The 23,689-nt window shown below is 46.7% G+C and overlaps 1 protein-coding gene across 5 annotated transcripts in view; it reads left to right on the top strand.

The window, feature by feature from the left end:
* TMTC1 (transmembrane O-mannosyltransferase targeting cadherins 1) overlaps window positions 1-23,689 on the top strand; it is a 261,037-nt gene that overhangs the window by 179,404 nt on the left and 57,944 nt on the right. For all 5 annotated transcript variants that reach the window (XM_059726488.1, XM_014609054.3, XM_059726487.1 and 2 more), the window contains one exon: window positions 6,603-6,716. In XM_059726488.1, coding sequence (XP_059582471.1) covers window positions 6,603-6,716 — 114 coding nt within the window. The remainder of the gene's footprint in view (window positions 1-6,602; window positions 6,717-23,689) is intronic.

Here is a 23,689-nt window from a genome sequence, read left to right on the forward strand (position 1 = left end):
AGACCTCTGGTAACAGGTTAGCAATTAACTGTGTTGCACCCTGTTCACATGTACACAGACATGCACGCACACCCACAGAGTAATCCCTTCAGGTAAGAGTGGAAATAGAATGATGTTACAATGAGGGGAGTCTTATACTACGTAAGGAAAAGCACATGGGCAAACAGAAGACGCCTTGTGCAAGGTAGTTGCAAGGTGAGTTAGTTGTAAGTATAATAAATAATAAGGAAAATGAAAATATTTATTTAATGCTGTCTTTTAAAGTTCCAAATCTTTAATTTTGTTGTATTGCGAAGTGCTCAAGAAAGGGATTGTTTGCTGACTGGCTGAGCATCCTGTGGAATGCATAGGGCAGTATTGAACCTAGACCATGTACCTACACCAGGGTGTGGTCAGAAGAGGGCACAAAGAGCCTGTCTTGTTCAACTGCATGACATGATCCTTGTGTTCCTGTGAGCAGGTGGATCCAGACCCTAGCTCAGCAAAGAACTTTAAGCACGTGTATGGGTCCATCCCTATCATTAAGCATTTATCTGTAAACATGTTCTTAAGTCTCACTAAGCATGTATTAAAAATTAGATGTTTGTTTTAGGAAGAATGGAGTTAAGCAAATGCTTAATGCTTTGCTGAATTCAGGGGTAAGTGAGGGTAGTGCTGCAGACACTGCCAACCCTTCCAAAACTGACCAAGGCTGGGAAGCAAAGCTTCCCTCATCTGCCCCATATAAGTCAGAAGGGCTGAGTGGGCTAAACGGGGTATGGACATTTAACTTTTTTCAGAGTTAGTTCAGTCATCAAACTACGACTAATGCTCTCAGAAAATATTTGCATGCTACTCCCTATTTACGGCAATGCCATAATGTGCAGTTCTAACCTGAAAGGCAACTGTGCAAAAAATTACAGTTTCTTACTCAGCAGATCTGCTCCTTAAGTCAAGTCTGCTGACTTCAGTGATTTAAACTAATAATAATAAAAGTTTACTGCTTTGTGCTCTTGTTAACTCTGCAAAGCCAGCTCAACCGAACGGCATGTGTTGGATTTTGTGCCATTTTGCCCATCACTGACAGAGCAGTTTAATACAGCCCAACCGTTTATACTTCTAAATGTCAATTTAAGGTTTTGGGGAGGAGGAGAGAAGGATGTACATGTCATTGAGGGAATAATTTGCCATGGAGAACCTTTTGTTGCTGGTGGTGATATCCAAAATCAAACAAACCCAGCATGCCTTTCCCCCCTCAAGAGCCCCAGGTGAGCAGATGGGTCTTGCTGTGAGAAGTCCATTGTCTTGTAAGCTGAGCACATTTGATGTGGAAATCACAGAAAATCAATAAGCCTGGTGCCCCACAGAGAGTGGCTTTGCAGAATAGAACTTGCACTTCAGAATACAATGGAGACTATTGACAGGAGTGTTTTCCCAAGCACTGACTGAATGGGATTTGAGGCTGATGCTGGCGTTTGAAGTTGGAAATGCAAGTGGTAATTAATAGCACATTTGATCTCATCATTGTGACTTCTGGACATTTGCTTTTAACTGTGGAATGAAAGTATGTGTAAAATGGCGTGCATAGCATTCGTCTTTCACTTACAAGAGTTAAAAGTCATCTTAGTAGTCAACAGGGAAGGAAATCTTTCTGAGAAGTGACCTTTATGCTCAGTGGATCTGTTTCTTACTAGACTTGGGTTGTCACAGTATATTTTCAGAAGAGAAAAATGAAAGTGAGAGAATTTGGAAATGCACGTTGGAAGAATATATGGGGAGTTGTGGGAGGAGGGGGTGTTGGTGGGAAGCAGAAATGGAAAAACATTGTGTTCTGCTTTTGTTATTTATACTCCACCCTTTCCTAGTTGGCTTTAGTTACGAATATTATTGTTTCCTTTCCCAGCTGTCCCGATAGAATTGTTTCATGAATGTAGCTCACCTATGTCCTTCTCTGGTCACTTATTTCTAGACAGAGCAGTTTCAACTGAGTCTTTTCATGGGGCTACACAAAGTAGTGTGTCGCACTTTGTCAGGACCATTATCAGAAGCAGCCTCAGATTCGCATACAGGAGCAGCAAGAATAAGCAGCTGAGTACAAGGGAAGAAAACAACCAAACAACACCAGGGCCAATTTCTGTCCTTTCCACACCCATGTGCAACATACACAAAGCTACAGCTATAGTTTATCTGTGAAATCTTAATAGATTGCTCCTGAGCAACTACTTAAAGTTAAATTAAAAGGGGAAAATGGTCACAAAAAGAATAGTTAAAAAGCTAGCCTTCCAACTATTAATGCAGTAGCTCATTAGAAGCAAAGTACTTTTGAATATGTAATATACTTCTCAACATTTTGCTCTGCTTCAGCAGAGGCCATAACAAGACCAACTCCTCATTACACATAGGGCAAGGAGCAGCTCTGAGATGGTAAAAGCTCTGAGTCCATGTATGTGTCTTTGCATATGAGAGTCATTGGTGTAATGATATGCTTTCCATATAAGAATTAATATCCCAGTAATGCCCAGAAGGTTGTAAGTGTGTAGTTAATGGCTCCCTAGGCCAATGGAAATTAACACAGTCAGAGCATTCACACATTATTTGCTGCTGGTGCAGTAGATCTTTGTGAAAACTAATATAGAGAATTGTCCTCTTAAGAATAGTATCAATTAACTGATTTAATTTAGCAATTAGTCACAAAATGGCTTAGTGCCTTCTGGTAAGCATGTAGAAATACTTTATGGTGAGAAAACCAAACCTGAGGTACTTTTAAAAAGTCTTACAGGTAAAGCACTAGGTCTCTACATTAGTAGTGGATGATCTTTCCTACCAGTAACATTCTCATCCCTCTTCTTTTCTTTACCTCCGCTCCCCATTCATCTGATCTGTGATGCCTGTGCACAGTGATGCCGTGGTTTTACCAACCTTATTCCCTCCAGGCCTACTGTTCTGTCCTTCCTCTTTGTTGCCAAGCCGCCTATGGTATACCTACCACTCTTTTTTTTCCTCTCATCTTGACTTAATCCTCTTGCCTATTTTCAGAGCTTTTGTGTTGTTATTTTTCAATTGGACTGGGGCTTGGTTTCTCCTTTGGGAATTAAAAACTTGCTTGGAGAGCTGACTGGAGAAAATAGCCAAGGCATTGCAGCAAGACTGGAAATCTGCTGACTTCCTCTACTCCTTTCTTTGATGGAAGGGTCTCGGCTAGTGGATGGAAGGTAGAGAGCTGTGAAGCTAGCCTTAACTAGTCTGCAAAGGAGGTATGAGAATGAGGTTTGAGTTCTTGTGTTACAAATTCACCCATTTCTACTCCTAATCATTTAGAGAGCCTTATATTTATATTCTTGTCAACTGTGTTCCTCTGTTAAATATAAAAGCAGGAGAATAGCTGCGTCTCTAGATACTCATAGGAATAAAGGTTTTATAGTAAATGTTCTTCTGTTACTGCCTTCAATCTCTAACATTTTTCTTAGTCATATAAGCTGTGCCCTTCCTTTTGCACTCTCTGTTAAGTAAATAAGCCAACAGACCACTGCCAAGTTTGGTGTTTTATTGAGTTAGCAAAGTATGTGCCTTTTTTTTCTTTTTTCTTCCTTGTATTTCTCTTTGTGCCTCAGTGATGTCCTTTCTCAGCCCCATGCACTCTCTCTTCTCAGTTTTTCTGTGGTGCATCAATGTTTATGTAACTCAGCATACAGTATATACTGTGACTAAGTACAGACAATCAAAAATCCCAAGGCTGAATCTATTCAGATTTTGCAGGTTAGTCTAAACTGCACAGATTAATTTCAAACAGAAGTGAACAGGAAATGCAGCCACATGCCTGCAGTGGCTCAGGCTAGAAGCTGGGGACACTAGAATGTGGCTCTCTCACTGTGTGTTCACTTTCTTTTCCTGCTGCCCCCGAAGTCTCTGGGATTTGCAGTCCAGAATCACAGCAGTAGGACTCTGAAGGGTTGCTCATCACTTCCTCTTCCTGCTTCTAGGTGCCTCTGGGATTTGTAGTCCACAGTTGCAGCCAGCACTAAGTTTGAGTAGGGGAAGGGGTATTTAATTATGGTTACCATACATCTGGGTTTTCCCAGACATGTCATCTTTTTTGGCTCCTTGTCCTCCCATTCTGGCAGGTTTTTAAAGTGTCAGCAAGTGTCAAAGTTTTTGCTTTGCCTCTGCATTTCCTTGGGCCTGGGGGCAGTGGGGAAAGTTAACTGGCTGGATAGCGTGCTCTGCATGCAGGCTCTGGCAGCTGCTGGCAGGTGAGTGTGTGTGTATGTGTGCATACACACTCAAGCAAGCTACGTGGGCAGCAGGGCTGAGAGGGAGCAGGAGACTGCAGATCAGGAGTATAGGGTACCAGCAGGGCCTGGGGGGCAGGAGGCTGTGGGTCAAGAATGTGGGGCACTGGCAGGGCTGTGGGAGGCAGGGGGCATATAAATGCCTTCCCCCCCACAATCATGTACCTCTTCCCCCCCCACACATGTCCTCTTGTTTGAAATTGGAAATATGGTAACTGTAGTTTAATGCCCCTTCCCTGGCCCCAGACCCCAGCTGGGTTTGCTGGGGGGGGGGGGGCAGTACCCACCCCCCATAGATGGGTTGCATCCCCAGCTAGGTTCCTCCCTTCCCACACACACACCTGCTTGTCAGCCAGCCCTCACTGTTCCAGGTAGGGAGCAGAGGGGCAGAGCCAATGCTGCTCACTGGAGCAGACAGCACAGCACAGCCCAGCCCAGGGCTGGAAAGCATGCTGGGATGCTGGGGGACTGTGATTTAACTGGAACCAGGAAGGGGTCTGGGGCAGAAGTTTCGGTTTGACCCAAATCAGTTAAGTCTGATACTACATTCAACCAGGTGTATCTTAAACCAGTTTCAGCCATTTTGAAACTGGTTTATGTGCACTGAGCTTCTGTTCTGTTATAGGTTTAAGCCAGTTTCTGATCACTTGTATCAGTTTATATGTAACTTCTGTCCCTAGCCTATGTGTCCTCCTTTAGCAGAAGAAAAAATAGCTACCAAATGGTGCTTTCACCTAATGCACTTGGCTCAAGTGTTCAAGATATTAATTTGTCACAAGTGATTTTTAGATCCCCCAACCTTTGGGTACTTCACTGAAGTTTTATTTAAGGGACCAGATTTTATAAAGGTGGTAAGCACCTTGCCTTCTGAAATTCAGACTCCTTTATATCTTGCAAGTTGGGCACTGAGAAGTTGATGCACCTGCAACCACTTTTCACTTCTGGCAATTTTTTCACTAATCATCTAGCTCCAGTGAAAGAGGTCTGTGTGTTGGTGCAAAATAGGGTTGCTAATCCAAGAACATTTTTTTTCTGACAGTCTGCGAAGTTTTTACTGATGGCTAAACATTTTTACTGAATGCTTTATGTTGTAGGTAACTTTAAATATAATACTTCTGCCAGGCCCCAGTTTCAAGGGCTGTGTTCAAATTTTTGGGGTTTAACATCAACCATAGTTAAAAAGTGTGGTTGTCAGTAAAAAAAAAAATAAAATTGGATTTTTTTTCTTGAGTTGGCAATTCTGCTTGACTGCAGTGATGGTTTTACAATGTATTGCCCCTCCCCCCCCCCCACAGGGGGCGCTCTACTCACTCCTACATGTTGATGCTCCTGACTGCATCCTGCACCATGTTGCCTCCCCAGCCCACCCTGCAGTTTCATTCCTGCTGGCCCTTCTCCCTCCATCCTAGCACAGACCCCCAAAGAAGCCTACCTGAGACCAAGCAGTATTACAGGCAGCATGGGATGCAGCAGCAGTAGTGAGATGCAGCAGGATGCAGCAACAGCACATGGCTGAGGCAGCACTCTTTGCACAGTGCTGCACTTGGACACCAGGTGGCACTTCTGTTCTCTGTCTATAAGAGCTTTAGTCAATCTGTGACTGCTTAGTGTTTTTACTAGCAGGTAAAGCTTTTTAATGGAGTTTACTTATAGCCATTTTTAGCCTGATTTTTTTTTAACTGGCAATCAGTAAATTTCCTGATAGTTGGCAACCCTGGTACTAGAGACCCAGTGCTCAGTCTTGGGTGGTAGACCATGGTTAAGTGTGAGGCCCAAAACTGGGTACAGTACTCTAGGTGAAGTCTCACTAATCCTGAATAAAGTGGAAAGATCGCTTCCCTTGATTTGCAAGTGACACTCCTGTTAATACAACCCAGTATGCTGTTGGCTTTTCTGCAGCAAGAGCACACTGTTGGCTCATTTAGTTTTTCATTTACTGTAACCTCCAGGTCCTTCTCTGCAGTACTGCAGCCTTGCCATTCATTGCCCAATCTATATTTGTGAATGCAATCATTCCATCCAAAGTGCAGGACTTTTCACTTATCCTTGTTGAATCTCATCCGATTGATTGCTGATCATTTGTCCAGTCTATCTGCATCTTAGCCCTGAACTCCAGGGCATCTGCAACTCCACCCAATTTGGTGTTATCTGAAGATATGTTAAGCATTCAGTCAATCCCCTCATCCAAAAGATTAATGAAGATGTTGAATAATGCCAGACATAGGACAGACCCCAGGGGAACCCCACAAATTGCAAAAGAGAGGGCATGAAGGAAAAGCTGAATCATTAGACTGGAACAGCTAACCTCTTTCAATTTTTGTTTCTCATTTCTAGTTCAGGAGTGAAGACTCAGCCCCATAATGCTAAGGTGCATTACAACTATGCCAATTTTCTGAAAGACCAGGGTCGTCACAATGAAGCCATCTACCACTATAAAACTGCCGTCAAGTAAGTTGCTTGAAGACTTTGTTATGCTTGTAGTTTTCAATTGTTGTTTATTTAACTCTTTCTCTTCTTGCACATGAAGTGATATGTGTGTTCATTTCCCACAACTGCCTTGTGGCAGTTTAAGTTTATCAGGTTGAAGACTCTTTGGCTCAGTGTTCATACATCATTATATGAGGTAACTTGGCCTCCCTCCAACTCTTTGTGTGCATGTTTTTTAATATAGGAGATATAAATAAGTTTCCATAGCTACACATTGAACAATGAGATGCCATATACTCAGCTGAGGGTTCTCTGGTAAGCAGGAGGTAGCTGTCATATATTTGCAGGTTCCCAGACCATTTATCTTGGTAAATTATTAATGGTGCATGCCTGAAAAATGCCAAGTTTGTAACTATCTGAGGTAGAGTAATTATAACATTTAGAGCTTTACCTCTTCAAAAGATTATGCAAGCACTGACTAATTAATTAATCCTCAGAATAGTCTGATGAGATAGGTGTGTAAATAATATTGTCACCATTTTACTAGTGGGGAAATCAAATCAACAGGGTAGACTGACTTGTCCAAAGCCACGTGATATGTTTGTGGCAGAGCTGAGATTATAACCTAAAAGCTGGCAACCACTCCTTGGTCCAACGCCAAAGGACTAATCATCGTTTTAGATATGTCATGGGCTAGGGGGCCTGCTCTTACCATACTCTGTTGAGCAGCTGCTCAGCCAGCTGACCACCCAGCTAGCAAGAAATCTCCTTCGGAGGCAGGGGACCACTAAAAGAGAAATGAACATGCACTCACACACATATTCACTGATCCATGCAGTCACTCATGGAACAGTGATAAAAAAAAACTGAGAAAGGAAAAAAATGAGAGATGTAAAAGAGACAGCAAAAAGGAATGGGTGCAGTAGCTAGCAGAGGCTGGTGCAGGGGGACACAGGCAGAGAGGAGGTGTAATCAGTCAGGGCTTCTGACAAAATAGTCAGGAGTTTTTCCTTCCTGATCTGCTGCTTGTTTACACCCTTCAAGGGAGCAAAAGGCAGAGTTTACATTTGTCCCATTAAACGGTATCTGCTGTATTGTCCTCTGGCAAAGCATGGATCCATATTGATTGCTCTATCCTGGTTCTCCTTGAATGGTACTTGCTGCACCCATGGCAAACTTAGAAAGGGGTCGGACACAAATGCATGAATTCTTAAATATGATAAGCAGTTCAAACCTAAGGCTGGAAGGCAACAGTTGTGTATATCTATCTTGACCTCCTTTATTATGCAGGACTACCTTACATTTACTAGAAGTAGAACAGCTTTTTTTAGAAGACTATCCAATTAGTCTTCAAAAATTGCACAGCCCTCAGTAATTTTTTGCTAGTGGTTAATTGGCCTCACTTAAAAATTTGCACATTGTATTTTGTAGCCTAATTTGTCTATGATCAACTTACAGCCGCTGTGTGTTATCACACCTTTCTTTGGCAGACTGAACTGCCCATTGTCAAACCTTTGTTTCCCATGTAGAAACTCACAGACTAGTGCATATCTGCCTGTATCTTAGGCAGTGTATGGTGTTTGCTGAAAGGAGATTTTACTCCACCATATGCCTCTAGCTCAGCAGCACCCATGTATCATAATTATGGTGCTGTCTTCTGGTCTGCAGTGTTTCAGTTATAAAGGAGTCTGTTTTTTGAACTGATTGCAAACATTTGTTAAATTTTATTACAAAGCCTGTGATGATATTGTTTACATCATAAGTATGCTCAGTGCCTGTGTGCCATGTAAAAAACTAGAAGCCTGCTTTCTCCCCCTCCCCTTTGCCTAAAGTTGCTAGATGTTGTTAGGAACTGGGGTTGTGTGACACCTCTGAAAAGCAGGCTACAGATGCCTCACCCTGCAGAGTTAACATTCTTACCCTGCTAAAACAGGTAATTGGAAAAACAAGTGTGATTCAGTGTTTGGAATATAGGCTAAGAGTCAGGACTCCAAGGCTCTGTTCCTGACTCCATCGGGAAACTGATGCAGCACTTGAAGATCTGGCATGATTTGTTTATTTTGGCCAGCATCACTAAAGGAATGTCTGCACTGTATTTCTAGTGATACTGGGGGGCACCTGCTCTTGAGCATGTCCCACCCACCTGCTCCCACTCACATGCCAAACCCAGAAATGCAACAGTAAAGCCAGTCAGGGGACACTGCCATGGCTGCTCTCATGCAAATGACAGTCTGGGATCTATGGGGATTCACTGCAATTCCAGGTTTGACATGTGCAACTGGGAGCAGGTGGGAAAATGTGTGTTCAAAAGCCAGGGCCCCCACACAGCACCAAAAATATGCCCTTAGTGATACTGGCCAAACTAAATAAATTATCCCAGACCTTCAAATGTTGCATCAGTTTCCAAGGTTGGTACATGTAAATAGAAGAACGCGAGCAGGATGTTCTTGAAAGCAGGCTTCCCTGGGTACACCAGGGCCACACTTACCCTCAGTGAGCTGGTCATGGTGGCAGGTTCAAAGAGACGTTCCCAAGTTATTTCTGGTTATTTTAATGCAGCAGGACACAAAGGTGTGGGTAACTGGTGAGGTTCACATTGGGAAGATATGGACACCTTTTAACTAAATGCCAGTTGTAGGTGCTACTGGTTTTCAACACTATCTCATGGTATTGGTCTCTAAGGGCATCTTTACACGTGCTCTGGGGTGTGTGCATCGGGGGGAAAGAGAGGTGTTTTAATTCGAGTTAAATTCATTCAAGTTTAATTTGGGAGCCACTTTAATTAAAACACCTGCAGCATCTCATGTATTCACTGCCCTGCACTTCAAAATGATGGTGGCAGGGGTGCTTGAACTAAAGCTCATTTGATGAACTTTAGTTAAAGTGCCCCCACCATCATTTTGAACATGGCGACACTGAATACACATGATGCAAATGCTGCTGGAGTGTTCTAATTAGATTCTGATTAAATTAATTGAGTCTGCTCTAACATGTTCTAATTAGAACACGTCAGAGCAGGTGTCGGGCACCTGTATAAGTGCCCTGAAGTACTACCCAGACCATCAGTGAGTGTTGGGCACAACACCTCCTTTAACCAGCCAGATAAAACCTCTAATCTACTTCTTTGACACTTTCCCCTAAACCTTTGACCTGTTTCCTTGACTCTTCCCCAGATCACCAGAATATTGCCCTCAGCTTTCAAGTAGGTACAGGGAGAAAAACAGCACTATCCAGGTTTGATAGAAAAAAACATAGATGAGTGTCATCTGCAGACTGGTAGCACCTCAAAACCTGCCCAAGCTTTGCTCCTTTTTACTATGTGAATGTAAATGCTAAAGATAGGAGGAGAGATTCTCTTCTGGTGCAAGGTACTGGATCTCCATGGGCACTAGTGGAATTCTGACACTACATCAGCAGAGAATTTGACCTGTGAATATGGTGTCTTTGCTGGTGTAGTAGTTTAGTGTCCTGCCAGGTAGGGATCTGGATTAGTCTGGTATCTTGCCTGTCAGACTGTGAACACTACGCTCAGCCCAGGAGCTGGAGGAAGTAACTTATACTGTTTGTAGTCTTCCATAACAACAGCACTATGAGGGTCAGGAGGAAGCCACTAGAAGGGAAGGCTGCCACACTGGAGTTTGAAAATCAGAAGTTTTTGAGTGGGGCGAATGAAAGAAGTGGCCATAGCATTCCAGCAACAGCCCCACAATTGCAGAAGCTCTTAATGTAATAAGGTGACCCAGGACTCTATGTGAAGCATAATGTACTACCATGAAAAATATTTAAGATATTACAGCCTCAGTTCCTTGCCCCTGGGTCAGAAAGACTTAGCCAGCCCCAAGGAGCACCACTGTTGCAGAGGGATGGGCCAGGCCCCCGCCACAGCTCAGGGGCTTCCCTGCCCAGTGGCAGCTCACCCCCAGCTGCAAGGCAGGCGGGGAGGCTCTGCTGAAAGCAGGATCAGGCCCCTCACTGCTTATGCCTTCAGCAGGCTTCTGCGGCTGGCAGAATGCCCAGAAAGGGGCTGGCTTGCCCCATGAGCAGCATGGGGTGTTGGGCAGGGGCTGGGGGGGGAAGAGAGGGGAGGCTGGCCCTGCCCAACACCCCTAGCCTTCCCTCCTCACCCAGCACCCTGCTCTGCCCATGGAGTAAGTCAGTCCCTTCCCAGGTGGCACCAGGCATCCTGCTGACCACAGGAGCCTGCTTAAGGCAGAAGCAGCAAGGGAACCAATCTTGCTTTCAAGGGAGCCTCCCAGCCTGCTGCATGGCTGGGGGGTGAGCTGCTGCTGGGCTGCCCTGAAGCTGTGTGGGGGCCTGGTCCTTCCCTCCGCAGCGGTGGTGCCCTCCAACGCTGATTGGGCAGGCTGACAGCAGGCCTTGTGCTGCCTGAGCTCCCAGGAGGGTCCAGGCAGCACCACTTACATAAGTTGAGGTTGAATTTTAAGAGTAAAAAATTTGGCTTCAAAATTTGACTTATACACTGTGAAATATGGTAATATTAAAACTGTAATGCAAGGAGACCAAGGCACTCGAGTCATACAGCAAATCATTGGCAGTTGGGATTAGATCCCAGTAATCTTGATTTATCAGTGCTTTAACAATTTGATTCTATTCTGAATTTTAATGATACCTAGTGATCCAAATTCTGAATTGGCCTAAAGCAGTGTAACTCCTTTGACTTGGGGACACCTAGTCAGTGGTCCAGAAGGATGTATTTTTCTAACAGTAAACCTGTAGTATAATATACTTTATTAATTAGAATGGAATCTTATTATGTATTGCCTAATAGCAGCAGAAAATTTAATCTGAGACCAAATGTAGAACTATAAATGAACATTATCCTTTTTTTTTAAATTGTCCACTCTGTATGCATAAGTGTGCCAAATTTTCTCTTTAACGCCAGGTTCATAAACGAAAAAGTCTAACCTGGAGGTATGGCACTTTGAAGATTGCTCATGAGCTACCTATAAACAAAATTTTATGAACAGCTGGTATTCTAAAATTGTAATAATAGGTTATAAACCTTTTTGCTTACTTTTAGTAGAACAGTAAAAACACAGGACTGTAATAGACCTCCTTGGCAGTTTGCCAGGCATGTTGTAGTGACCTCAGAAGAAATGTTGCTTTGCAAAAAAAATCCATAAATAAATAAAGGCCACAAAAATACTGTGAGGTAAATAGGTGGGGCAATTTACCCTTAAGGCTAATCTTAAAATACTTGCTGCTATTGCAGAATTGCTACTGTTGCTGGCTGTGCTCATGACCCCTGTTGCTGAGGATCAAATAACATTAGTGTTATTTGAGAGAAAATTTGTCTCATGTATGAAAGTGAGAACTTCAGGTCACTCTGTTGCATGTTGATATGCTGAATATTTACAAACTGCTAATGAAGCCTTTTTTTGTTGTTGTTGATTGCTACTGAGTTGCATTCTTCACCCTCCCCTGCACAAGCAGAGCCTTGTTGATGTGACAGTTTTATTATTCATCAGAAATGAACCCATAGACAGTGGAATCTTAAAATAAACTTGAATAAACAGTAGTGCTATCTCTTTAATAACTATTCTGGTGAAAGAGAAAGAGTTCAAATCTGAAACCTCTCCCCTCCCAATTCAAAAATTAGACTTCCAAAATGTATTCATTCCAGCCCGTGCATTTCTCTGGCTAAAAATGTGGAGGCAGTTTTTTCCAGCATGCTGTTTTTGCTGGTTGAGTTAAGCTTCACCCAAGCATTAGATTTTGTTTGAGCAAATCGAGTATGTGGATGCCTGGCCTGGCCTGACCTGCATGCAAAATCACGTTCTGTGTAATTCAAGCCAAATTTTGACACAGGCAAAAACTTCAGCACCCAGAACTGACTGCTTAGACTATTAGGCATACAAAATGGAGGCTGTCTCTAAAAAATGTCCCTTTCTCAGTAGAACATGTTGTTGCTTTCAAATAAAGCTAGAAACAGGAGAAAAAATATCTTTGGCTGAAGGAAGGCACAATGATCTTCAAATGGCAGACAACCAATTATGACTTTTGGGTGGACTTGCTATTGTGAGAACACTCTCAAACAAGACAGAAAAAGGTGGTGGGGAAAAAGGTAGACGTGGTAGTGGGGAGAGAGAAAGGAAGTCATATCTGAAGGCACAGATTTAGTAAAGAATCCAGAGCTACTCTCCATGGTGCTGCAAAACCACATGAGAAATATGGACAGAGATACAACTTGACCCTCAAGGCATTTGTACACATGCTTTTGCCCGGCACTGCAGTGTATGCAGTTGTATAAGTGGCAAAATGAGTATCAGCACTGAGAAAATGGCAGTGATGCACTTTTGAACTAAAACACATTGGAGGTGTTTTAGTTCAAAAGCGCACCACTGCCATTTTCTGTGCACTGATGTGCATTTTGCCGCTTATACAACTGCACTTGAAAAAACATAGTGCACATCAGCTCGCATGCAGGATAGACTCAATTAATCGAGACTGCTCCAACTGACCAGATCTCCGACATGTTGCAGGACCAAAAGGTATGTGTATAAATGCCCTCATTGACTGTCTGAACTTAAATCATTTTATTATGTAGTGTTTGATACTATATAATTCAATATTAAGGGTCATCAATGAACATTCCATTGTGATTTTCTGTAGATACACACATGATGTATGTGTATATGTGTGTATGTGTATATTTATGTGCATATATATATGTGTATGCATACACATGCAATGGCCTGAAGCTTAGTAAGTGAAATTTAGGTCGGATGCTAGGAGGAACTTTTTTGACTATGAGGGTGGCCAAGCATTAGAACCTGCTAACTAGAGAAACTGTGTAATCTCCGTCCTTGGAAATTTTCAAGAACAAATTTGACAGACGCTTGGTTGGGATGGTCTAGTTAGGTTTGATCCTGTCTTGAGCAGGGGCTGGACTAGAAGACCTTGTGAGGTCCCTTCCAGCCCTACTTTCCTAGAATCCCATAACTCTCCAATTGCATGTGTATAAAATACACACCAGCACATCTAAAATTTATATGTACCAATGCACTTGCAAACACATGCTTCTTTCTTTCCAACCTCCTCCCACCAGGAGAAGAAAGAGGGGAGTTTGCAAAGATCTTGAGAGCTTTTTGCAAAGATCTTCACTGTTCCTTCACGAGATAATTTAGAAGCTTCAGGGCAGCAAGAAGGGGATCCTCGGAGAGCTCTCCATTAAAACAGTAGTTCTCAATCTTTTTGGACTTGAGACACCCCTCTGTAGTGCCTGTGAAATGTGGCACCCAACTTCAAAAACTAATTTATCTATTGCAGTGCTTATCTCCCTGCAGAGGGGCAGGGAGTGGAGGGAATCAACCAGGCCCACCCTGCTCTTATCTGCTTATCTTATCTGCTTGTCTCTTCACACCTCATTCATATCCTCATACCTCAAGTCAGCCTTCAAAGGATCTGATGGCAGTCCAGGGGCCATGGCATCCAGGTTGGGAATTGCTGCTTTGGATGGAATAGTCATTCAGGGCGGTTTTAATTCTTTGGAAACTGAAAATATCAATGGAAATACGAGATTGTACTACTGTAGCAGACTATAGTATCTAGCAGGAAACATACATGTAACTGCAGATGTACTTGCAGGGCAGGGTGAAGGCAAGGAAGGCATTAGGTATATGCTACATCTACAATTCCTACCTCCCTACATTGAGAAGAAAGATGGTCTATAGCCGGTCAGCAACCCCCAGCACATGTGCCAATGTGGCAGATGGGGCCATTTTGCTTGGCATGCCACAGCTGGCCAGGATCTGGGCAGGCACTTGCCAGCAGGCACAGAGCCCAGGCTGCTCACAGCAGGCAGCGGGGAGGCTGCAAGCAGCTGCGTTGGGATCCATGGAGCCCTGAACTGGCTTATTGCTTGTGGTAGGTGCACTGCGTACACGCTTCGGGGTGGATAGCAGGGAAGGGACCAGGCCTACACTGCCACAACAAGGATTGGGCTCCTTATGGCTCCCCCACCATCCACCCCAGCATGCCAAATCAAGGATGCATGTTTCTTTGGTGCTCTGCCCAAAAACACTGCCGACCCCTTGTCTATAACATTATTTGTGAAGGGTGGGAAATTACCCAGCTATACCTCTCTGTTTTTGCACCTCGCTTTAAAAATGAAACCCAGAGACCCAGGTTCCCTGGTAAGCTTTCCCACACACTTACCCACTGGGTTTTTATATATTTTAAATCAACAGTATCTGGGGTTGTTTAAGCTTAGTTAAATTACACTCTCCTTGTAGTAAAAAAAAAAATCATCTTGTTCTCTCAGCCTTTTTTTTTTTTTTTTTTTTTTTAATATATTGCAAATACCTTTCAGCATGGACTGCAGGTGGCCTTGGATACCATCTGTGATTTATTTCTGGAAGGAATTAAAATACCAACACCATTTGTTAGCCTGTTTTTACAGTGAGTTACAATGAGTACTGCTGTTCAAGTGTGATGGCCATGGCTGCAGTCACTCCTAGTGCCTTGCATGCCCTTATGGCATTTAGCTTCGGCACTTTGCAAGCAATCTTTGTAGCTCAGTGCTTGACAAAGCCCTGTTTAGAGAGTGCAATCACAGACTGCATTCTTCAATATAAGTGTAACCCTGGGCGCGACACTACATGTGCCCTCACCTGAATAATGGGATCTTGCGGTACCCGGTAGCCAGTAGCCCTGCCCAGCCCCCCTGGGAAGCTGCTGCAGTGCCCCCGAGCGGAGAGCCTCCCCTTATAATCAAGCACCCTTGCATACCAGTTCTCAAACTATTTACAAGATTTAATTATTTACATCATAACAAATAATCATTAAATAAGCACATGGATATACTGTCTAATAAGCCCTCAAGAACTTATTTACACAGTCTCTCACTTGCACATGGTGTACTGGGGATCCCGTGTGCGCTGCCCCTGGCGGGGTATCTCAGGGAGCGGGACTGTCTGTGTCCCTGCACATGGTCTGTGGATGCTCCCTGGCACTGGTGTCTGTCTCCGTGCTCCTGGGGTCTCCGGGCAGCAAGCAGCAGCTCCTCTGCAGTTCCTGCAAGACAGCCTTCCCCTGCCTTTGCCCCCTTCCCTGGTTCTGCTGGGAGCAGTGTCTGGGCTGCAGGCTATAGCAACCCCCCAGCCCCACACAGCCTCACAGCCCCAGCAAATGCAGCCCCTCCCTGGGCTTTGCCTGCCCGTGGGGCCCCTCACCCCTCAGGGAAACTAGGGCAGACTCCAGCAGTCCCCCGTTCCCCCAGCTCTGCTGTGCTCACCCAGCCACACCAGCTGCAGTCAGGTCTCTTCAGACTTGGGTTCTCCACACCAGCAGTCCCTGCCTGCTCCTGCCCCCGCAGCTTCTCCACTCTGCTCCTGCAGGCCTGTCTCAGGGGCTCTCCGAGGGACCACTGCACTGAGACTCTCAGTCCGGTCTCCAGCCTGTCCCTCATCCCTCATCCCCCTCTCTCTCTCTTGTCTCCCCCCCGCAGGAAAAACTGTTCCCCCTTTTATCAAGCCTCTCAGCCAATCCCAGCTCAGGGCCCTTCCTGGGCTTTTGCTAACGGCTCTCTTTCAAAACTTTTGCTGGGGTTACATCACCCCTCCCACTTCCAACAGGCCTGCTCCCAAACAGCTTCACCTGCCCTCAGAGCCTACAGTGTCCCCTCGGGGACAAACTTTGTCTCTCTGCCAGGCAGCTCTTGCCATTCTGTTCAGGTGGGTCCAGTTTTTAAAGGCTGCTACATCCTCCCCTGCGTCAAGGTTTGCTGTCCCAGCAAACCAGGCTGGATGCAGTCTCAATCCCTTAGTACTTCCACGGTGAAGAGATGGAGACCTCGCCGCTGACTCCTGGCGCATCGTATGTCAGCCGGGATACTCCTTTCCTTATTCAAATGGGCCAGGATGTATCGAGCACTATCTCCTTGGAGCTAGCTTCTTCACTGCCATCAGGACTCCAACCCTGACCACGTGGGGACTCCAACTCCTTGTCCCAGTTAATATCGCCCTCCTGTTCCTCACCGGTGCTACCTGCAGCAGGATTTGATGCGACTCCTGTTGTATTTTGAGCTGGGCTACTACTCTGCCTGGGCTGAGGGGAAGCCCCTGGGATGGGCCCCACACTGGGGTCCACGGGGTCTTCAGGCTCCAAGTTACACCAGGCGACCCCAGTACCTAGGTCTAACCCTTCAGAATAGTCCTCTTCAGACTCACTATTGGGCTCGTGCCAGTGTCCAGTGAGCTCATGCCCTTCCTGCTTTGCACAACGGATCTGCCGCCATGTGGTACTTTTCCATGGGGACTCATGACCCCCTTCTCTTGTCAATGGGGGTCCCACCAACTCCCCTACCGGAAGGAGCAAGTTCCTATGCAGTCTTTTCTGGGCCCCTTCCACTTTCAGGGCGTATTTTGTAGACTGGTAAATTCCCAAGTTGTCTTTCAATACTATAAGGAGAGGGCTGGCACCTATTAGCAATTTTGTGTTTTCCTACCACCCCAAGGTTCCTCAGCAGCACCCTATCTCCAACCTGTAGGCCTTGCGGATGCACTCAAAGGTCATACCTCTGCTTGTGCCAGGCTGTGTTTCGATGGGCAGCCTCCACTGCCAGCCGGTACGCTCGCTGCAGTCTCTCTCTCAGCTTTTGAGCATACTGCCCATATGATTCAGACTCACCCTGGTCCTTGGCAACCCCAAAGCAGAGATCTAGTGGTAGTCGAGGTTCCCTTCCAAACATGAGTGAGTAGGGGCTGGCTCCGGTGGTATCATTTCTGGTAGTGTTGTACGCGTGCACCAAAGCTAGGTGTTGACTCCAACGATCCTTCTGTTCGTTCCTCAGTGTACCCAACATATTAAGTAGAGTCCGGTTAAACCTCTCCAGCTGAGGGTCCCTTTGAGGATGATAGGGAGTGGTCTGTGATTTCCGGATGCCAGCCATCTGGAAAATTTCTCTTAACAGGTGACTTTGGAAGTCTCGACCTTGATCAGAATGGAACCACTCCGGAAGGCCATACACCACAATGTACTTTTCCCACAGAACCTTTGCCACAGTGGTGGCCCTTTGGTCCCTGGTGGGGTAGGCCTGGGCATACCTGGTAAAGTGATCTTTGACTACTAGTACATTGCTGATGTTTTTGCGATCAGTTTCAATAGTTAGGAAGTCAATACACACCAGCTCCAAGGGCTTTGAACTGCTGATGGTGTGCAGGTATGCCATCCTAGTCGGCAAAGTCTTCCGCTGCATGCAGCGTGCACAAGTTTCACATTTCTTTTGGACATCTCTGGCCATCCCAGGCCACTAAAATCGGTTCCGAACCAATGACAGCGTTCGCTCAATCCCAAGGTGCCTGAGGTTGTCATGCAATGCTCTCAGTGCCAGTGTCCGGTATTCTTGGGGCAGCACTAGTTGCTTGTGAGTGCCCCCATCCGGGGTGGTTACCATTCGATACAGCACTCCCTCTATGACCCTCAGTCAGGGCCATTCACGAAGGAGGTGTTGGCCACCAAGTGTTTTAGGCTTGAACTCTTTTGACAAGTTCCCTTTTTTCTTTTTTTCTAAAATTCCTTTTATGTCAGGGTCAGCTTCTTGAGCTCGCCGCCATCCTGTGGCATTGAGTCATGGCAGAGGCGATTGATCTAGAGTCACATAACCCACCGTGGCCCGTGGGACACTGTTTGGTGGCAGGCCCAGCACTTCTGCTGCACAGTCAGGTAGTCTCTCTGCCTCAGATGTTCTTCTTTCCTCCAAACCACAGATGCTCTGCACTTCATCCACTGTTGCTATTTCTCTCTCCTGCTTATACAGTTGTCGCAGTAAAGCATCAGCATCTATGTTTTTCCTCCCTGCTCTATAATGTAAGCTGAAACGGTAATCAGCCAATGCTGCTACCCAATGGTGTCCTGTTGCATCCAGCTTGGCACTTGTTAGCACATAGGTCAGTGGATTGTTATCAGTCCGAACTTCAAACTGGGTCCCATACAGATAGTCCTTGAATTTGTCAGTCACCGCTCACTTGAGTGCAAGGAACTCTAGCTTATGCGTCGGGTACCAAGTTTCACTGTCGACTAAACCTTGGCTGGCAAAAGCTACGGGTTTTAATTTTCCTTGGTGCTCTTGGTATAGCACAGCCCCCAACCCCTCAAGGTTGGCATCCGTATGCAATACAAAGGGCCGTTGCGGGTCTGCATAAACTAATACTGGGGCACGTGTCAAACTCCGGATGGGGGCTCTGAATGCCCGCTCACAATTTTCATCCCATCGCGGCCCAAATGACTCCAATGGGTCTTGCAAACCCAAGTGTCTGCCTGCTTTTGCCTTAGACAGAGCTCCTTTACTTCGAATCTGGCTCCTTTTCACCTGATCTCCCCGAGTGAGGTCATTTAGGGGGTTTGCCAATCTGGCATAGTTCTGGACAAATCATCTATAGTACCCAGCAAACCCCAAGAATCGCTCAAGTTCCTGAAAGTTCCTTGGCCTTGGCCACGTTGCCACGGCATTGATCTTATCGGGGTCTGTGCCGACTCCCCCTGGGACACTATATGTCCAACGTATTTGACTGATGTCTGGCAAAACTGGCACTTGTCCAGGGCAAGCTTAAGCCCAGCAGCTTGCAATCGATCCAGGACTTTCAACAGTCGCTCTTCATGCTCCTCTAGCGTCTTCCCAAATACTATGAGGTCATCCAGGTATACCAGCACTTGGTTCATGTTCATATCTCCCACTACTTTTTCCATTAACCATTGAAATGTAGCAGGGGCACCGGAGATCCCCTGGGGCATCCGCTCGAATTGGTAGAACCCCAGTGGGCAGATGAAAGCTGTTTTTTCTTTATCCTCTTGTGCCAGTGGAATTTGGTAATAACCGCTCTGCAGGTCAAGCACTGAGAACCACTGGCTTCCCAACAAACAATCAAGGGCATCTTGTACTCGGGGAACGGTGTATTGGTCCACCGTAGTGCGGCTGTTGAGGGTTCGATAATCAATGCACATCCGAATGTTGCCAGATTTTTTCCACGCTACCACAATTAGGGAGGCGTATGTGCTATGTGTCTCGGATATTATACCATGGTCCAAAAGTTCCTGGAGGTGCCACCTCACATCCTCCATCTCTGAAAGGGCGATTCGTCGGGAACGCTCCCGAAACGGTCGGGTGTCTTGAAGCCGAATAGAATGCTCCACTCCTTTAGCCAGCCCAACATCCCACTCATGCATAGAGAATACGTTTCCTCGAGCACTTACCTTTTCCTGCAGTCGGGTCTTCCAAATGGCTGGCACAGGAGAGCTCCCAAAATTGAACTTTGCAGGGTCCACAATCTGGGTTTGCGAAGACTGTGTAGGTGACACAGCTACCTCTGCTTCAACCAGTTCAGCTACACATTGTCCCGGCTTCACTGTGATGTCTTTTCCTGTGGGGTTCACTACTAATACAGTCACTGAAGATGGAGCTTGCCCTCCAATATCAACTACCCCACTGGAAACCAGCATCTGCCTTAAGGGTCCAGAGTTCTCAGGTGGCTCTACCACAGCCAGCTTCTTGTGATGGGTCCGGGCAATGCCCTTAGGGGCAGTGAGCAAAAACTGGCTGCCTCGCGCAGGCACCTTTTTGGGAGTCTCGCCTGCATAATACAAAGCTCCCAGCCTGACATCAGTTTCAGGGCTGGCCGAGGTCTCAATCTGCTGATATGCTCCAGCGCAAAGGGCATGCATGGGCAAAGCTTTTAAGTACTGCTTCCTGGCCTTTTGCCGACAATATCGCACTAGCACCTGGAACAGACTGGAATTAGTTCCAACAATTATATTAGCCCCCCGCATCCACTTAGGATCTGGGCACACAAGCACAGCAACAGCCACAGACTAGCATACCCCGGCCACTTCCTTGGGGAACTCTAGTTGGGCAGTAACATACCCACTGTACGGGTAGACCTCTTGGCTTAAGTCACATAGCCCCAGCCCAGTTAGTGGTTGCAGTGGTAAATACTTCAAAAACTTGTCATAGAAGGACTGGAATATGATAGTTACTTGTGACCCACTGTCTAACACAGCAATACACTTCTGTCCCTCTATCACCACAGGGACCTCTGCCCTAGGTCCCACTAGTCCTGGTGGAAACTGAGCTGGGGTTCCCGGACTGTCAGAGCCTGAGGGAGCTGAGACTTGGGTCAGCTTCTTCCCCGGGTCTCGCCACCATTTTCTGGCTCCTCCCTTGTTGCCTGCAGTCGCTGCCATACCAGGGGCGGGTTTCCCTGACTTGTACACTGGTGCTTGAAATGTCCATCTTCCCCGCACCAGTAACAAAATTTTCTTCTCCCCTCAGGCCAGCGAGGCCATTGTAACCTGATAGCCGGTGAGCCTTGGGAGGCCCTGGGCTGATTTCCCCGTGTCACCTGGGCTTGCTGGTGCGGCACGGCCAGTGGCTGTGGGGCATCGTTGTCAAAGTCAGTCGCCATTGGCATCTTGACAACCAATGCTCGTGGTGGGCACGGAGCCACGGCCAATCCCCGGGCTGGTGCTGGTGTTACTGCTTTGATGGAGGCCTTTACAGCTTGTAGGCTTTCAGCCTCCCTGATCCCTCGTGGTGGATGGGTCGATTTCGACCTGGAAGGGTGTGGGCAGTGGGGTCCCACAGTGCTCGGTCCTTGGACCAATACTCTTTAATGTCTTCATCAGCGACTTGGACAAGGGAGTGAAATGTACTCTGTCCAAGTTTGCAGATGACACAAAGCTATGGGGAGAAGTGGACATGCCGGAGGGCAGGGAACAGCTGCAAGCTGACCTGGACAGGTTGGACAAGTGGGCAGAAAACAACAGAATGCAGTTCAACAAGGAGAAATGCAAAGTGCTGCACCTAGGGAGGAAAAATGTCCAGCACACCTACAGCCTAGGGAATGACCTGCTGGGTGGCACAGAAGTGGAAAGGGATCTTGGAGTCCTAATGGACTCCAAGATGAACATGAGTCGGCAGTGTGACGAAGCCATCAGAAAAGCCAATGGCACTTTATCGTGCATCAGCAGATGCATGACGAATAGGTCCAAGGAGGTGATACTTCCCCTCTATCAGACGCTGGTCAGACCGCAGTTGGAGTACTGCGTGCAATTCTGGGCGCCACACTTCAAGAGGGATGCGGATAACCTGGAGAGGGTCCAGAGAAGGGCCACTCGTATGGTTAAGGGCCTGCAGACCAAGCCCTATGAGGAGAGACTAGAGAATCTGGACCTTTTCAGCCTCTGCAAGAGAAGGTTGAGAAGCGACCTTGTGGCTGCCTATAAGTTCATCACAGGGGCACAGAAAGGAATTGGTGAGTATTTATTCACCAAGGTGCCCCCGGGGGTTACAAGAAATAATGGCCACAAGCTAGCAGAGAGCAGATTTAGACTGGACATTAGGAAGAACTTCTTCACAGTTCGAGTGGCCAAGGTCTGGAATGGGCTCCCAAGGGAGGTGGTGCTCTCCCCTACCCTGGGGGTTTTCAAGAGGATGTTAGATAAGCATCTAGCTGGGGTCATCTAGACCCAGCACTCTTTCCTGCCTATGCAGGGGGTCGGACTCGATGATCTATTGAGGTCCCTTCCGACCCTAACATCTCTGAATCTATGAATTTCCCGAAACAACTGCCCAAATGTAGAGGGATTCTCTCTCCTCCCAGTGAGGTTGAGCTCCCTTACCAGTTGCTCATTATAAAGTATTCCTACCCGGAGTTGCTGCAAGCGAGCTTTGCCAGCCATCTCCCGAGTGAATCCTCCTTTGGCCACTAGCTGCTGTAACACTCTCTCTAATCGCAGGATGTAAGCTGAGGCTGTTTCCCCCTTTTGTTGGTATGTCTTATTAAATTCCAGGAACAAAGCCTCAGCTTGCACTGATTTTCCAAAGACACTAGACAGAAGTTCAAGACACTGGAGAATGGAAATGTTGGAGTTTTCCTGCTTAATCGTTCGAACCACTTCAAAAGCTGGATCTCAGAGACTCTCCAGCAGCCGCCTCCGCTTCTCCTCTTCTGAGACTGCCCACGAGGCCAAAGTCTCTGTCACATGGGAATGCCAAGCCTCAAAAGTCTCTTCCCCTGGGGGGAGTGGGTCCCTCCCTGAAAAAATGCGGAGCCTCTTGTAGGCAACCGACTCAGGTGATGGCCGGAGTGCCTCCTTCAGGGCTTTTCCCAATGCCTTTGCCCACTCTGGATCTGGCGCTCTGGAACCCACCCCACTCTCACCTGGGGCAGCTGGTGCAGGGTCTTCAGCTCCTCTGGAGGGGGGTTCTTCGGATTCCCCTCCAGAGTCTGGGTGAGGCACCGGCCCCCTATCTACTAGAGTTACAGCCCAGACTTCCTCACCTGTGACCTCTAGCATCCGGGGAATACGCAGGGCATCCACTGCGGTTGTCTGTTCACATACTGCCATCTGATGGTCCCATCTCCCATCAGGGCGCACTCCACGCACCTGACATAGTCTAAGGCATCAAGAGGATCCCCTGAGCAGATCCTGAATGGCCTCGGCCGAAAGGCCCTTGGGGATGTTGGTAATCACGATCACCCTCCCTGGGCTCACCTGCAGCTCCATGCACCACTGCAGAAGCTCGGCCATGGCCATAACAATTGAGAACCCTCACTCCCACAACAGAGTGAAAAAATATTTGGGACAAGCAAATCAAAACAAAAACACACCCTGCAGCAAGGTGGGGGAGACGCTCAGCTACAGGTACATGGTACCTGTTAAAATGGGTACACGGCCAGAAATCCCGGACGAGCCCCCACAATGTAACGCTGGGTGCGACACTACATGTGCCCTCACCTGAATAATGGGATCCTGGGGTACCCGGTAGCCAGTAGCCCTGCCCAGTCCCCCTGGGAAGCTGCTGCAGTGCCCCCGAGCGGAGAGCCTCCCCTTATAATCAAGCACCCTTGATTGGATATACTGTCTAATAAGCCCTCAAGAACTTATTTACACAGTCTCTCACTTGCACACGGTGTACTGGGGATCCCGTGTGCGCTGCCCCTGGCGGGGTATCTCAGGGAGTGGGACTGTCTGTG

This window comes from Alligator mississippiensis, chromosome 4 (genome assembly GCF_030867095.1).
Source record: "Alligator mississippiensis isolate rAllMis1 chromosome 4, rAllMis1, whole genome shotgun sequence".
NCBI classification, from domain to species: domain Eukaryota; kingdom Metazoa; phylum Chordata; order Crocodylia; family Alligatoridae; genus Alligator; species Alligator mississippiensis.